This window comes from Vicugna pacos, chromosome 9 (assembly GCF_048564905.1).
Source record: "Vicugna pacos chromosome 9, VicPac4, whole genome shotgun sequence".
Taxonomy (NCBI): Eukaryota; Metazoa; Chordata; class Mammalia; order Artiodactyla; family Camelidae; genus Vicugna; species Vicugna pacos.
In genome coordinates, this window is record NC_132995.1 from 3,319,459 (window position 1) to 3,335,935 (window position 16,477).

Sequence of the window (16,477 nt, forward strand, 5' to 3'; positions counted from 1 at the left end):
ATATAAGCAACTCATATTACTTAATAAGAAATAACTGAACAACCCAGTCCAAAAATGGGCCAAAGACCTAAGCAAGCAATTCTCCAAGGAAGAAATACAAATGATCAATAGGCACATGAAAAATGCTGAATATCACTAATTATCAGAGAAACGCAAATCAAAAGTACAATGAGGTATCACTTCACACCAGTCAGAATGGCCGTTATTCAAAAGTCCACAAATGACAAATGCTGGAGAGGCTGTGGAGAAAAGGGAACCCTCCTACACTGCTGGTGGGAATACACTTTGCTGCAGCCACTGTGGAAAACAGTGTGGAGATTCCTCAAAAGACTAGGAATAGACTTACCATGTGACCCAGGAATCCTGCTCCTGGGCATATATCCAGAAGGAACCCTACTTCAAAAAGACACCTGCACCTCAATGTTCACAGCAGCACTGTTTACAATAGCCAAGACATGGAAACAGCGTAAATGTCCAGCAACAGATGACTGGAAGTAGAAGATGGGGTATATTTATATAATGGAATACTATTCAACCATAAAAAACGACAACATAATGCCATTTGCAGCAACATGGATGTTCCTGGGGAATGTCATTCTAAGTGAAGTAAGCCAGAAAGAGAAAGAAAAATACCATATGAGATCGCTCATATGTAGAATCTGAAAAAAAAAACATAAATACAGAACAGAAACAGGCTCATAGACATAGAATACAAACTTGTGGTTGCCAAGGGGGCAGGGGGTGGGAAGGGACAGACTGGGATTTCAAAATGTAGAACACATACAAAAGATTATACTGTATAACACAGGGAAATATATACAAGATCTTGCGTTAGCTCACAGCGAAAAAAATGTGGCAATGAATATATGTTCATGTATAACTGAAAAATTGTGCTGTACACTGGAATTTGATACAACATTGTAAAATGAACATAACTCAATAAAAAAAATTTTAAAAAAAGATGTATGTATGTATGTGTGTGTGTGTGTATACACACACACACACACACAATGGAATATTACTCAGCCACAAAAAACAAAATAATACCATTTCCAGCAATATGGATGGACCTAGAGATTATCACATTAAGTGAAGTAAGTCAGAGAGAGAAAGACAAATATATGATATCACTTACATGTGGAATCTAGGAAAATACACAAATTCTATTTACAAACCAGAAATAGACTCACAGACACAGAAAACAAACTATGGTTACCAAAGGGAAAGGTAAGGGGAGGGATAAATTAAAAGTTTGGAACCAACAGATACCACATATAAAATAGATACACAACAAAGACCTATTGTATAGCACAGGGAACTATATTCAATTTCTTGTAATAAGCTATAATGGGAAAGAATCTGAAAACATATATATATAAATGTATGTATATGTATACCTGAAACACTTTGCTGCACACCTGAAACTAATATTGTACATCAACTACACTTCAATAAAAATTAAATTTTAAAAGTCTTTCCCCAAAGAAATCTCCATGCCTAAATGGTTTTCCTTGCAAATTATAGAAAACATGTAAAAACAATCATTCTACACAATTTCTTCGAGAAGTAGATGAAGACGAAATGTTCTTTTCTATGAGGCCAGACAAACTCTAATCTTAAAGCAAAATAAAATGAAAAACTGCAGGCAAATCTCCCTCTTCGACAAAATACTAGCAAATCAAATGTAACAATGTATTCTTAAAATACTATTCCACAGCCAAGCGGGGCTTATCCCAGGACTGCAAGGTTACTATGATATTCAAAAATCGAAGAATCACATTGATAGTATAAAAAAGAAAAACCACACGATCATATCAATAGATAAAGAAAAAAGATCTGGCAAAATCCAACATCCATTCGTGATTAAAGACACAACAAAAGGAAACTCTTGGCACTCTAGTATTGAAGGGAACTTCCTCCACCAGACAAAAGACATCGACAGAAGCCTACAGCCGGCATCATGCTCAATGGCGAGAGGCTGAATGTAGGTGGAGATTGTGGAGGAAGTAGCTGGAGACAAGGATCCCTAGCTCAAGAAACAAGTCTTGTCTGGGAAATGCCTCAGGCCTCCAAAGGCACTTTTCTTCCAGCCTAAAGCCATCCTCCCTGTGGCCATCAGAGGGCACATAAGAGACGTGGCAGGGTCTGTCCTTGGACTAAGGTCACGTTCAGAATGAGACTCACCCTAGAACTTCTTGTTCAACAGGGACATAATTTCACCCAAATGAGGGTCCGCCCTCAAGAAAAGCCACGTGAGTCCAGGAGAGACCGTGCACCCAGCTGACTCAGCAGAGGATCTTAAAGACCCTCCAATTAGGAGTCCTCACACCCTGTTCTCCCCTGAGACTCTGCGGGCTCAGTGAACTCCGCACATAAACCACCAGCTCACACAGCTCCGCCGCACCATAGCACGAGAGACAGCATGGCGATAAATTCAGCAACAAGCACAGGACCGGGAGTCTGAACCATCTGGCTCTGTTGAAAGAATTACCTGTTGGCGTGTTGAATGTGGATAAATCACATTTCCATTCCCAGGCTGTTTCTGCCTCTACTTTAAAAAAAAAAAGCGAATATTACTCCACAAAGTAGTTGCGAGGCTTACGTGACATGATGCATTGGTTACAAAATAGCAAATACAATTACTATTATCTGCGTCCCTTGAAGCAGTATTGCAGCAAAGCGCACCAAGAGCCAGGAGCTTCAGTGCAAATGTATCGCGCAGTGTGGACCCTCAAAGGGCTACAGCGTCCCTGGAAGGTGAGTTAGAAATCACCGTGCCCGCCCTGAGGGGAGGGCCCCGAAGGCCTGCAGCGGCGGAGGCGGGGTGTTGCAGGTCGGCGGTCTCCTCAAGAACCGCGCAGCATCACTCTCCTTGCTCGTTCTGAAACGGCAGCAGCTGTTCGTTGGCCCTTCTCATTTTGCTTCCTGGGTCTATTAACTGTCTTTCTCATTTTCCCATTTCCGGTCTCGCTAGGACGCATCCTAGAAATTTCAATCAACGTTTTCTTCCAGCGAGGTCAGCAAGGTGGCTGAATCGGAAAGGCCAGCCCTCGTCCCCCCGCAGGAACTCGGACAAAACGCCAGCCGGGCCAGACAACTTTCACGAGAGCTCCAGAATGCAGCCAACAAGCTGCAACACCTCGGATGCGCGTAAACCCCAGAACAACCACCGCGAAGCCGACGGAGAGCAGCTTCGCTCTGCCCCGCGAGCCCCCTCCAGGCCGGCCCAGCGCGGAGCCCAGAGGTGCACTCGGCTCGCCCAGGACCCCCTCCTCCCCCGGAGCGCAGTGAGCGAGGGCGCCCGACACCCCAGGCCCCCGGGACGCCGCCCGGGAGGCCCGCCTGCGGCGCGCACGCGTGCGGGCGGCGGCACAGAGCGAGGACCAGGCCGGCGGCTCTCGGCAGCCGGCAGGGTCTGCGGGGCTGAGAGGCGGCGCCCGGCCCTGGCACCTGTCCTTCTGAGGGAGGCAGCAGGGGCCGGCGCCCGGCGCCAGCCCTCCCGCGCTCCCCCAGGGCACAGGGCCGCCCAGCGCCAAGCTCTCCGGAAGCTACTCCCCGTCTAATTGCAGGCAGCTGCCCGCATGTTCAGTGTCTGTATTCTGAGCAACGACGCGTTACCCTCCTCCTTCAGAGAAGACCATGTTCCAACCACACTTTACCTGAGCCGAGTGCTCACATGCATACGTGTGTGCACGTGCGTGTGTATGTGCAAGCGTGTGTTTGCATGATTTTCCACAGCTTTTCTGCCATTTTTTGCTCACTGGCGCGTCTCCCTTTCTCCATTGCATCCCTGAGTGCTCCTCTCACCGAGTGCGAAAACCATAAAATGTCCAAGAACGTGCACCTCGGGGAATGCCTTCTTCCACTCCCGTTCTGCCCACCAAGTCACATGGAATCATTTCCTTATTTCAGATAAAACGTGTGACTCAACTACGAGGACAGGAAGATACAGCCGGTGGTTAAGAGGTCCGGCCCCCCAAGCCCTCCGCATCTCCCATGAGGACGCAGCCCGGCGTGCCGGGGTGACCGCTGAGACACGGCTCCGACAGCTCAGGTGCGGTGCCCTGAGGGTCCTCATACGTAGGGATTTGCCCCCACGACCCTTCAGTTTTGTCCCATAAAAAGTATTCAGCTCAGTATTCAGTTCTCCACCAGTAATCCCTTGAAGGTGTTTCTCCAGTATCGTCTGGTTCGGGGTTGTCTGGTCCCAGGAGCTCATTGTTTTCTTGATGGTAATTTGCATTTTCCTTAGGAAGTAATTTCAGGACATTTTTGGGGCCCCAAGCAAGTTCCCCTTGAATTTTCTTAGTTGAAACTTACAAAAAATTGAACTACCGTTTTAAAGCACACAATTTGGTGCAGGATGTGTCTGTTTTCTAACTCACCCTTCATTTCCTTGCTTCACCATGAAGGGTCAAGACAGAGCAGAGACGTCACTTGTAAATGCATGCGTCCTAGCACTTAGCGGGTGTGTCCTCAACTCTGAAAAGCATTCAGTTATCTATTTCTTGAGCTGTTGCTGGACGTCCCCAGCTTCCTTCCTCTGACACTTGCAGGAGATAACTTGCAGGTGGCCCCCCGAGGCCTATTCCCCAGGCACCCCGGAGGTCCATTTCTGGACTCTGCAGCATTCTGGACCGTTCCTCCATGCTGTATTCCGGTTTCAGCTCCTTTGTCCTTGATGGGGTGAATTTTATAATGTGTTGGTTCTACTGAAAGTTTCATCTCTAAAATTTCTAACTCTTTTCAGAAACTGCCCGTTGTTCTGTAAAACAATCGATGTTTGCCTCCCTTTAGTTTTCAGCTATTTAAACACACTTAATTTAAAATACCTCGCTTATTTTCTGGTTGATCCCATTCCTTGCAGAGGACAACCCCCATTGGTCAGCAGATGGCTGTCTGTAGCAAGGTCCACCAATAACAGGGTCACTCTGGGCCGCCCACTCCTGCTGGAGGTCCCCTCTCACACACCTGACCTCTCATAGAGGTCTCTCCCAGGGCTGTCCTGGGAGTCGGGCTGGTGCGGCCCCTCCTGCCCGGCAGGGTGCACTGTCTCAGACTTAGCATCTGCTCAGCGTTGCGCCATCAGGGATGGTCCAGTGGGAGCCTCACTCCCACACGTGGGGCAGACGCCCACTGGTGACGACACTTGATTGAGTCTGTTTCTTGCCACACGGGGTATGTTGCTCAATTCTGACCAGGAGCTTGGGTCAGTGCACAGAGATAGCCCAGTGTCCACCCAGAAACAGCTTCAGCCTTCACCTGGTGCCCTGACCCCTCCCACCTGGGAGGACCTGGGGGCCCTCTTGTCCCTAGACATGGAAACCTCTTGCCGCTGACCCCTTGATGACCCCGGCCCCTGAGAGGCCACTCAGCCTGGTTGTCTGTTGTATACTCTGGTTCCCTCTCCATTTGGGGAACTTCCTCTTTTTCTGCATTTATCTGTGGCAACGTATTTCAGAAATATTATAAGTAGTATTTGTCAGTGTTAGGAGCACACCACAGCTCTTGGATGGGCGCAACCATCGTTCAGTTTACGTGGGGTCTGGGCCCACGACCTCTCATGTCGCAGCCCGCTCCGGTCAACAGCTAGTCTGGAAATTAACGGTGACTGACTCTCCGGTGAACCCGGCACCACTGAGCCCACACTCACTCTGAGGGGTGGGCTTTTTGACAGTATGCAAATAAAGAAACTCAGGCTCACAGAAAGGGCATTACTGCTCAAGGTTACACGAGCAGTGGGTATAGGTTTAAATAAAGATCTGTTTTCCTTCAGGGTAAGACCTCTAACCCAAATCAATGCCCTCGAAAGCGTATAGGTAGCACCAGAGGATGAGGAGGACATTCTGCCCGAGGAACAAGGGGCACTGAGGAGGCAGGGAGGACTCCGTGACTTGTTCCCAGGAGGTGGGGTGGACGCTGTTGCAAGAAAAAGAGAAGTAGAGATGGGGGCAGCGACGGAAATACACCCACACTCCGGGGCCAGGAGAGGAGTCGGGGTTCCTGCCCTTATTTCCCGGTGCTTCTCCTCTGTGCTCATTGCCCCCTTCACCTCCACCGAGCTGTAGTCAGACGTTCGACGTGCGTCTCTGCTGATCTGAGCTCTGCAGACCAGCAGGAACTTGCATCTGCCCTGAACATGTGAAGGTGACCCGGGTCCATGGTGAGGACCCTGCAGGGCTGTGCTGATGGACGGCTGAGGACGAAGGAGGCCCCACACGGAGGCTCTGAGAGGGAAGGACGTGGCCTGGGCACCCTCACCTTTAAGGGGCGCCCCAGGAAGACACCGAGTCTCTTTGCTGATCTGTCACGGAAACGAGAGCCAGGCTCTCAAGAAGGGGCAGTTCCCCTTCCCGTGGGGCTGCTGACGTGACAGCCCCGTGACGGGGAGGACCAGCCTCCGAGTGGACACACCCTGTGGGTCTCCGTGCTGAGGGCACCGTGTCTCCTCCATCTGCACAGCCTGCACCACACGGAGGAGTCGCCATGACCCCCACGCTCATGGCCCTGCTCTGTCTCGGTGAGATTGAGGAGGGGAGGGTGGTCCTGGTCGGGGAGGGACCCTCCCACAGCCAGGCCTGCTCTGTCAGGAGACCCTGGGGCTCAGGACACTCGGGGCAGGGGAGGTTCTGCTCAGGGTTCAGGGCGACTCTCTCACAGGGACCTCTCTTCCAGGGCTGAGTGTGGGCATGAGGACCCAGGTGCAGGCAGGTGAGTCTGTGCCCAGGTGCCCCGCTCCCCCCTCCTCATTGTGGGGACAGGCCAGCCCCTCCCCGGGCAATGGGGGTAGGGAACAGCAGCTCTGGGCTGAAGGATGGGGAGGCTGGGGGCTGTGGGGCTGAGAGCTGGGGGATGGCGGTGGGATGTCTTGTGACCCAGGCCTCTGATTTCCTTCCAGGGACCCTCCCCAAACCCACCATCTGGGCTGAGCCAGGCTCTGTGATCACCTGGTGGAGACCCGTGACCATCTGGTGTCAGGGGACCCTGGGGGCCCAGGAGTTCCGACTGGATAAAGAGGGAAGCCATAGCCCCTGGGACACACAGCCCCCACTGGAGCCCGGGGACAAGGCCAAGTTCTCCATCCCAGACATGACGGAGGAGCACGCAGGGAAATACCGCTGTTACTATCTCAGCATCACAGGAGTGTCAGAGCACAGTGACCCCCTGAAGCTGGTGGTGACAGGTGAGAGGACACTCAGGGGTCCCCACCTCGGGCTCTGCCCTCAGGAAGGGGGGCTGCTCCCAGGACCGTGTCCCTCTCACCGCCCAGCCCTGGGGGAGGTCAGGGAGCCGTGAGCCCCACTGAACAAGCGGCCCCCTTCTCTCTAGGAGCCAACAGCAAGCCCAGCCTCTCAGCCCTGCCGAGCCCCGTGGTGACCTCAGGAGGGAACGTGACCCTCCGGTGTGGCTCATGGCAGGGATTTGACAGGTTCATCCTGACTAAGGAAGGGGAAGACAAGCCCTCCGGGGCCCTGGACGCACAGCCACAGCCCAGCGGGCAGAGCCAGGCCCTGTTCCCTGTGGGCCCCGTGCCCCCCAGCCCCAGGTGGACGTTCAGATGCTACGGCTGCTACAAGAGCAAACCCCAGGTGTGGTCGGCCCCCAGCGACCCCCTGGAGCTCCTGGTCTCAGGTGAGGAAGTCCCATCCCGGGCCCATATTCCTTTGGAGGCTCCAGACTGGTTATTGGGGTCCCTGCTCAGATGAAGCCCCACGTGAGAGGGTGGGGGCTCCTGGACCAGAGATACAGAGTGTGAGAGACAGTGAGACCTGGGGGCCGGGATGGGAGGAGAGGCTTTATGGGAGGGACCAGCCCCTACAACCTAGGGCTGGTCTTTCCCCCAGGTGTGTCTCGGAAGCCCTCCCTCCTGACCCCGCAGGGCCCTGTTGTGGCCTTGGGACAGAACCTGACCCTCCAGTGTCGCTCTGATGTCAGCTATGACAGATTCACTCTGTCCAAAGAGGGGAGACAGGACCTCACCCAGCGCCCTGGCCGGCAGCCCCAGGCTGGGCTCTCTCAAGCCGACTTCCCCCTGAGCCTGGTGATTCGCTCTGATGGGGGCCGGTACACATGCTACGGGTTACACAACCTCTCCTCCGAGTGGTCGGCCCCCAGCGACCCCCTGGACATTCTGGTGGCAGGTGAGGAGCCAGCGGGTCAGTCAGGGACCCAGACTCTGCACAGGACCTGCTGGGGGAGCCCCAGGGGTGATGCTGGATCAGGGGGTGGGACCCCCGGGGAGGGAGAGACAGGGATAGACAGGGGATGGGCAGGAGATGCGGGTCCTCAGAGAGGCCCTCCTGAGTCTCAGCTCAGAACCAGGTGGGCCGGCAGCCCCTCATCCCTTCCTCTCTCTAGGACAGCTCCCTGACACCCCCGCCCTCTCGGTGCAGCCGGGCCCCACGGTGGCCTTAGGAGAGAACGTGACCCTGCTGTGTCAGTCAAAGCTCTCCAGAGACACCTTCCTTCTGTCCAAGGAGGGGGCAGCCCATCCCCCGCTGCGTCTCAAATCAAAGTCCCAGGGTGGGCAGTACCAGGCCGAATTCTCACTGAGTCCTGTGACCGCAGCCCACGGGGGGGCCTACAGGTGCTACAGCTCACTCAGCAGTGACCCCTACCTGCTGTCACAGCCCAGTGACCCCTTGGAGCTCCAGGTCTCAGGTGAGGAAGTCCCATCCTGGTCTCTTATACTTTTTGAGGCTCTAGACTATTTATTGGGCTCTTTGCTCCCAGGGGAGCCCCACAGGCAGGGGTGGAGTCAGGCCACATTGTGGGGCTCACTGGTAAGATACACAGAGTGTGAGACACAGTGAGACCTGGGGGCCAGGATGGGAGGAGAGGCTTTATGGGAGGGACCAGCCCCTACAATCCAGGGCTGGTCTTTCCCCCGGTGTGTCTGGGAAGCCCTCCCTCCTCACCCCACAGGGATCTCTAGTGATCTCTGGACAGAGCCTGACCTTCCAGTGTCGCTCTGATGTTGGCTACAAAAGATACGCTTTGTTCAAGGCCGGGGGTCAGGCCCTCCCCCAGCTTCCTGCCCGGCAGCCCCAGGCTGGGCTCTCTCAGGCCGACCCCCACCCCGGGCCAGGTGAGCAGCCTCCACGGGGCCAGCACAGAGGCTACGGGGGACACAGCCCCCCTGCCCACGACTCCATCTCAGAGCCCGAGCCTCTGGGGTCCCAGCTCCCCGGACATCGGCCTATAGAGAAGCGTCCCGTGTGCGGGCTCTGCTCTGCACGGCCCTCCTGCGCTCGCCCGGGGGCCTTCCTGCCGCTCCGAGTGCACGGAGACTCAGCAGGGCCCGGGCAGGGCCGCTGGGGGGGCGCGGGGGGGATGGCACAGCACGTCTGTGTGCACTCCTGTCTGCTCTGCTCCGTGCGTGCACTTTTACTGCTCTCTCCTGTTTTGAGAACTTTTCGGAAATGCTTGCGGATATAAATACACAAATCTGTGCAAAAAGACAGAGAAAGGCGATGACGGGGGCCTCCCTCCTGTGTCCTGTAGACCCTGTTGTGTCTCAAATGCGCTCAGTGCCGAATGTCAGCCCCCTTCTCCTCTGCCCCCTCTCTAAGCCCACAGGCGTGGCCAGGTTCCTTATTGAAGTGCAGACTGAGACCTTTCTGGAGACCTGCCTCCTTACCACCTGCTTATTTCAAGGAATTGACCCGCCCAGCTCTGTACGCACTGCTTTCCTCCCTGTCTCACCTGCGTGTCTGCCCATATAGAGACACGCACACACGTATGCAGTCTACACGTGGGTCCAGAGCGTAATACAGATGCACAGGTTGACGTGTAACTTCACCATTTCATGGATACATGTGTACTTATGTGTTGCATGTAGTATATACAATGTAACATATTTTAATAAAATGTATGTAAATATGTATCTTTTATCTACAGGTAAATATATACCTCATATAGAAACACCACACTTATTCCTCCACTTCAACATTTACAGATATTTGTCCAAAACTCTGTATCTTCCGTCTCGTATGTTGCCACGTTGGTTGTGGTCTCCCATGTATTTCACCCCCCGAGAAGGCAGGAATAAGCCTTTCAGTACCTGTTGCTGTTACACCACTTGTAGAAAATAGATATTTGCATGAGCGTGTGTATGTCTCACTTTACTATATCTAACTGCATGAAGAATAATTTAATAAAAGGATAAATGGATGAAAAGTCCAGGAGCACAGAGGGAGCCTGGCCGGGCAGAGACAGGGCGCGTCACAGGGCCGTGTGACAGCTGTGCTGTGAGAACTGGGGGCACCGACAACACAGACCCCAGGACAAGGGCTGTGTCTCCCCGACCCCTCACTCACCCCCACTGTGTGATTCTCAGGAGCAGCTGACACCACCCACCCATCACAAAACACGTCAGACCCCACAAGTGGTGAGCAGAGAAATTCTCAGCTACGGGGCTGGGCTCCGAGGGTCACGTCCTGGAAAGGGAGGCGGGTGCCCTGGGTGGACATCCAGGACTGTGGGGGGATCCTGATCTGCTCTGACCTCAGTGGCCTCTCTGTGCACAATCCCTAGGCTCACGCCCCCAGGACTACACACTCGGGAATCTCATCCGCATGGGCGTGGCTGCCTTGATCCTGGTGGGCCTCGGGATCCTGCTGTTTCAGGCTCGACACGACCTTGGAGGAGCCCAAGATGCGGCCAGGAGGTAAACACAGAGGGAATGACGCACTGTCCAGCGCGGTAGAGCCTCGAAATGGTCTCATGTGCCCAGGAGGTCCTGGAAGAGAGTCTGCAGGGGATGATGCGTGAACTGCCTGCCGAGACCGTGGCGGGAGAGACGCGGTGTGGGTGCAGGAGAGGGGCGGGCAGTCCTGGGGAGGCCCTTCCTCTCCTAAACCGCGGTGCTTTCCCTCCCTGCCGCTGTGACTCTCCCTCGCTGCCCCGGCTCCTCGCCCCCTGTGCCGTGAGGCACATCCCACACGGCAGGGCTGTGTCCGCAGCTTACACACCTGCGGGTCCTGGTCCACTTTCCTGTAATATATTTTGCTTAATTTTTAATGCCCACATTCACTGGTGTGTGCTACTGACCTCCATCCCATCACTCAGAAACAGAATACGGTTTAAGCAGCTGAATAAATGGATGATAGTAGGGTCCAGTTTGGAGCACATAAGTCCAGAACTGTTCCCTGAAACCCTCTGCGGACCCTTCAGTCCTTCCATCCTCATCAGATGACACCTGGGATAGGGTCTCCAGAAGCAGCATCAGACTGAAGGAAGACCCTGGTGTTTGAAATGACAGCCAGGCGCTGTGCTGATAAACAGGCTTTAAGAATATACAGCTTTTTAAAAAGTGCAGGTTTGTAGCAGTTGTCTCTTTCTTAGTGTAAATACTGTCTCCATGGCCAGCCTCAAGGTGCTCATGTGAATCCCCTGAAGGGGCGGCTGGGAAGTAAAGATGGAGTTGCTCTTCCTGAGTAGTGTGTCTGACCCAGATGCCCACCTCCCTGGGTACCGCATTGTGCGTGGATGTTTCCTGCTACTTGAAGACAAGATCATTTCCACGTCATTGTACCACAGCCTCAGTGCAATCATCATGCCAAAACTCTAGCGCATCCACAAGAGCGGCAAGAGAGGGACCTGCGGAAATACCAGTCGTGGGAGAAAGCCCTGCGCGCGCTGAGCATCACCAGCTTGCCGGCAGAGGCACACAGCGGCCCGTCGATCTGCAGAGCGGGGAACGACGACCTGCAGGCTCGCAGCCGGGAAGCAACCGTGTGCGTGACCGAGACGCGCGCGCGAGCAGCGGACAGAGTCGCAGCGCACGGTCTCGCCAAGCACGACGGCCGGGCGCTCGATGCAGCGGAGATTCACGCGGCAGGACGGCCACAAAGCGAGACTCCTGCCTCGTACAGATCAGTGTTCCGGCGGGGCGGGGAGTGAACAAGCAAGAGCCCTGCGAGCGTGCGTGCAGGGTCGCTCTAGTACGGGAAGCTCGGCGGGAGACAACACGTGCTCAACCTTCCAGTCGTAGCAAGAGGACGGCGCAGTCCCACGTGGGCGCCGGGCGGGCGGAGGGCGCAGGGGCTGCCGCAGCGCTGGCGGCGCCCCTCCTGACCTTCCCTCGGAGACTCAGTCTGCCCCTCGTTGCTGCTACCGGCTGCTCGTGGCTCTGCAGCCTCTCCCACTTTTCGGACGATTCAGTGAGGTGGGGTTGAAGGCGGCTGGTGGCAGCTGCCACCCCGTGCTCGTGACCGCGTTTACAACAGAGGGGCTGTTGATCTGTCCCAGCAAGTACTTCCCACGCTGCCATCGTGTCTGCCACACAACGGGACCTCACCGCCTGCTCAGCACGGCCTGAGCCGCCGCCCAGGTGAGAAACTGGGCCTCTGAACACACTCTTTGTCCAACACCAGACGACACGCATTGCAGAATTAAACTGGTTCCCTGAGGGCTCCTGAACATACCAGAAACCAAGAATCTGAACTCAGATGGGCATCACCAATATGAACATGGGGGTTCGTGCAAACACGAGCTGTAACCCTCTCTGCAATGGCTGCGGATCACAGACAGACCCGCTTCTGGCTGGAACCACGGCCAGGACGCCTGGCCTCTGCTTGGCCCTCGATAGGCAGGAGTGCTTGCAGAGAGAAGTGGTTCCCTCTCCTGCGGGACTCCGTGTGTCACGTTCTGTGACTCTGTTCTCTCTGACTCTGTTGTCCCCCATCTAACACCGACTGCCCGCGTGCGCCCCGCCCTGCACTGCCTGAATGAGGCGGTGCGGGCCGCAGGGACGCCAGCCCAGCCCACATCCCGGGCCGGCCAGAGTCCGCGCGGCACTCAGCAGCCAGCAACCTCCCCACCCTGGACATTTATCTATTCGCTTCCTTCTCTGTGGAATTCTCACCACCCGCCTACTTCAGCCAAGACCCTCCACGGCTCTCCGTTCCATCCTCACACATCACTGCCTCAAGGTCAGCCTTCCATGAGGCGCCGACTTTTTATGATTCTCTATTGTCTCATCTACAACCTCCAAGGATTGATTCAACATAATAGATGTCATCGTGCAAAACGTATGTTTTACAATTATCTGTTTGCTGCCCAACACAACTCCCAGAGTAAGAGGGGCCAGAGAACAGAATCCACGTGCTTCACACCTACTTTCGTTTTCACATGTGACATGGTATGAAATACAGTTGATTCTGCAGATATAATTTGACAGAACGTATGGATGAACAGCTGGTTGCTAATGAAAAGACAGACAGAAAAAAGTTTATTATGGACACACGCGCGCACACTGCAATCTGCTGTAACTCAAGCCAACATCCTCCCCTGCCCCCTTCTCCTTTTACTTATTTAAGTCTTGCCCGTCTCTCAGTTCCCTGGTACAAGGATTCCTGTCTTCCACTCCACACAACTGAGGAGGAACTGACAAACTAAAATGAGCAAATCAAGTACAAAAGCACAACTGTGGAGGCAGGCATGGATAATACTTTGTGGGCAAAATGTACAAGCAGGTCCCCGTGTTCAAATTTCAAGATGGTACCTTCAGAGCACTTAGCCCAGTTGAAGCCCTATCCCATCCCACAGCTCACCACCCACGAAGCCAGCTCGCTACCTGGTTGCGCACCCCGCGGCGCAGACCGCCACTTTCTGAGTGCCTCCTGGCCGCCGTGCCCAAGGCGGGGCTGCGCACCCACCACTGCCGAGTCCCCACCACGCAACTATTAGGTGGGGGTCATCTCCCCCTTTGTAAAGACGATCTAAGTCTCTTGAAGGAAGGCCACCATCTAAACCACGCATGGGTCTGACCCTAAGAATCTGCCTGTTCAGCCCCACTGCCTCCCAACCCAATCCAACCAACCACCGCCCCGAGCAGCTGACAGGACCCTCACTCCCAGCTTCATGGTCCGGGTCCCCATCGTACCCCAGTCTCTGTAATTTTAAGCAGGAAGCTCTGTGCAGGGGAGCTGCCAACTGAGGTCAGCTTTCTCTGGATTCCACTCCCAGATAGAAACTTCCTGGAGATTTGAGCTCAAAGTACAGACCCAGTATCCCGAAGCCAGGTGTTGTCAACCGAAGTGGAGATGACAACTTGGGGGTGGAGAGGTTCCTACAGAAGAAAGCCTCCAATGACCAACTCTGAAATAACTGACACAACACAGTCAGTAGTTCCTTCCCTTACACATCTTCCTTCTGGAGAAGAGCAGAAATTGGAGCTCCTTGAAGACAGGCTCCCATCTGCTCCAAGGCTCTCCCAGCACTGGGGTCCCAGATGTGCTGGCCTCATTTCCACAGCACGGGGCGTGTGACCATCATGCCTGGAGAAAGGGGGACGCTCTGAGCTCCGGCATGACCAGGCACACTGGCCTGCCACGACCAGACAACTGTCCCCAATCACTGCATGTGCACAATGGCCATGGGCATTGCAAATGCCCCAACAGAAAGTGTCACTGCAGGTGGTGGGGACAGGGCAGGGGCTTCCCTGCTTCTGTCCTCATGCTGGACATGAGCCTGTGTTCCCCCCACGGACCCCATCCATACCAGGTCCCCTAGAGGTTATCGCAGGGACCAGGACTGGGTCACGGTGGTGCTGAGTCTCACAGCATCCCCACGGAAATATCTCCAAAGCAATGTCTGTCCCCCTCAGACACCAGGGGGCGGGCAGCTGTGTGGGGTTTGAAATGCACTAACCGGTCCTGTCACAACCTCGGGAGGGCATCGCTCATACCATCCCCGTGTTCACCCGAGGAAGCTGAGCTTCCGAGATCGGGGGGCTCAGAGTTACAGACTGTAAAGATCCAGAGATGAGCCCGGCCTGCCGGATGTAAAGCCCCGCCTTGCAAACACTGTGCTTTTCCACCTTGAATTCGTTTCCTGGGGCAGCTGGAACATTACCGCAGTCTGGGGAGACTGAAACGACAGACATTTCTCCTCTTACAATTCTGGATGAGAAGTCCACAGTGAAGGTGTCAGAGGGCCACGAGCCCTTGAAGGTTCTGGGGGGAAAGCCTTCCCGCCTCCTCCTAGTGCCTGTTGGCCCAGGTCCCTCCTGGCTGGTGGCAGCACTCGCCACGCTCTCCTCCAGTTCCGCGTGGCCGACACCTCCTCGTGTGTCTCTGCCCTCCCCTGGCGTTCTCCCCGTGTGTCCCTTCTCTGCGTCTTCTAAGGACGCCAGAAACACTGGACGAGGACTCGCACTAATCAGGCACCGGCCTGTCTTAACTTGATGACTCTGCAGAGACTGGTACTTCCGAAAAGGCCCTTTCGCAGGGACTGGGGCTGATGATTTCAGCACGTTACTTAGGGAGACAAAGTCAACTCATAACAGCAGCCGAAAGAAAAGTATACCCAGGAACGAGTTTATCAAAGAATCACAATACTCACACTGAGCAGTTTGCGTTGTCAACTTGTCGAGGGAAACTGGAACAGACCTAAGTTAAAGACAAGACATCCCAGCATCCTGGCTTGGAGACTTAATGCCGTGGACGTGACAACACTCTCGAGGCAACCGACAGAATCAGTTCGATCCCTATCAGACCCAAAAGGCCATTTCTGCTGATTTTTTTTGAAAAGCCATTTCTCTGAGTCAAGGTAATTGTAAAAAGACCCACAAAAGCAAAAAAAAAAAAGTTTTTTTTGAAAAAGAGGAACAAAGTTGGACGCCGCTCACTTCCTCATTTCAAAACTCCCTACAGAGCCCCAGATATCAGAACGGTGTGCTGTCGGCAAGGAATAGACAGACTCATGTCTGGAATAAAATTGAATGCTGACATATAAACCCACACAAGCGATTTCCAACAGGGGTCAGGACTATTCAATGGGGAAACAACAGCCTCTTCAACAAATGGGGTTGGGAAAGCTGGACACCCACCTGCAAAAGAACCCAGCTGGACCTCACACACACCACGTCCAAAAATTAGCTCAAAATGGATCGGTATAAGAGCTAACATTCTCTTAGAGAAAACATATAGTAAGTAGTCACCACTCTCACTTTGACAGTCGTCTCCTAGATGGACACTAACAAGACAAGCAGAAAAGAAAAAAGTACATGAATTAAATTTCACCAAAACTTAGTTTATGTGCATCAAAAAACACTATCAATAGTATGAATGACAACCTATAAAATTTGAAACAAATGCTTGCGCATCTAACCAGAGTACAGTTATCCTAAACTATAAAAAATACCTTTAACTCAGCAACAAGAAATGACCCAATAGTTTTTAAAAAGGCATGACTACATATTTCTACACTGAAGATATACAAGCGGACAGCTAGCACATGCAAGGATGCTCAGTGCCTTAGTCATTAGCAAAATGCAAATAAAACCACAGTGAGGTACTATTTGAAACCAACTAGATAGACCATAACTTGAAAAAAAAATAACAATTGCTGATTAGAATATGGAGACATCAGAGCTTACATACACAGATTGCTGGTGGGGATTCGAAATGGTTCAGCCACTGTGGGAAGCAGTTTGCCAGTTCCTTAAAAAGGTCCGCCCAGAATTACCACG

General features: G+C 53.6%; 2 protein-coding genes across 5 annotated transcripts in view; both read left to right on the plus strand.

The window, feature by feature from the left end:
• LOC102538583 (leukocyte immunoglobulin-like receptor subfamily B member 3) overlaps nucleotides 1–16,477 on the plus strand; it is a 73,670-nt gene that overhangs the window by 33,544 nt on the left and 23,649 nt on the right. The gene's annotated exons all lie outside the window — the stretch shown is intronic.
• Nucleotides 6,407–10,673, plus strand: LOC102545386 (leukocyte immunoglobulin-like receptor subfamily A member 6). The gene is made up of 7 exons (XM_072968397.1): nucleotides 6,407–6,520; nucleotides 6,676–6,711; nucleotides 6,899–7,183; nucleotides 7,330–7,632; nucleotides 7,845–8,141; nucleotides 8,359–8,661; nucleotides 10,537–10,673. Exons 1-7 carry the CDS (start codon nucleotides 6,487–6,489, stop codon nucleotides 10,671–10,673), a joined length of 1,395 nt encoding a protein of 464 aa, XP_072824498.1. The 5' UTR covers nucleotides 6,407–6,486.

What these genes read in the sequence shown, in the direction of transcription:
- LOC102545386 (XM_072968397.1), top strand. Translation starts at nt 6,487, where the DNA reads ATGACCCCCACGCTCATGGCCCTGCTCTGTCTCG. An exon ending in GAGGACCCAGGTGCAGGCAG is followed by an intron (nt 6,712 to 6,898) that starts GTGAGTCTGTGC and finishes ATTTCCTTCCAG; the next exon opens with GGACCCTCCCCAAACCCACC. An exon ending in CTTGGAGCTCCAGGTCTCAG is followed by an intron (nt 8,662 to 10,536) that starts GTGAGGAAGTCC and finishes CACAATCCCTAG; the next exon opens with GCTCACGCCCCCAGGACTAC.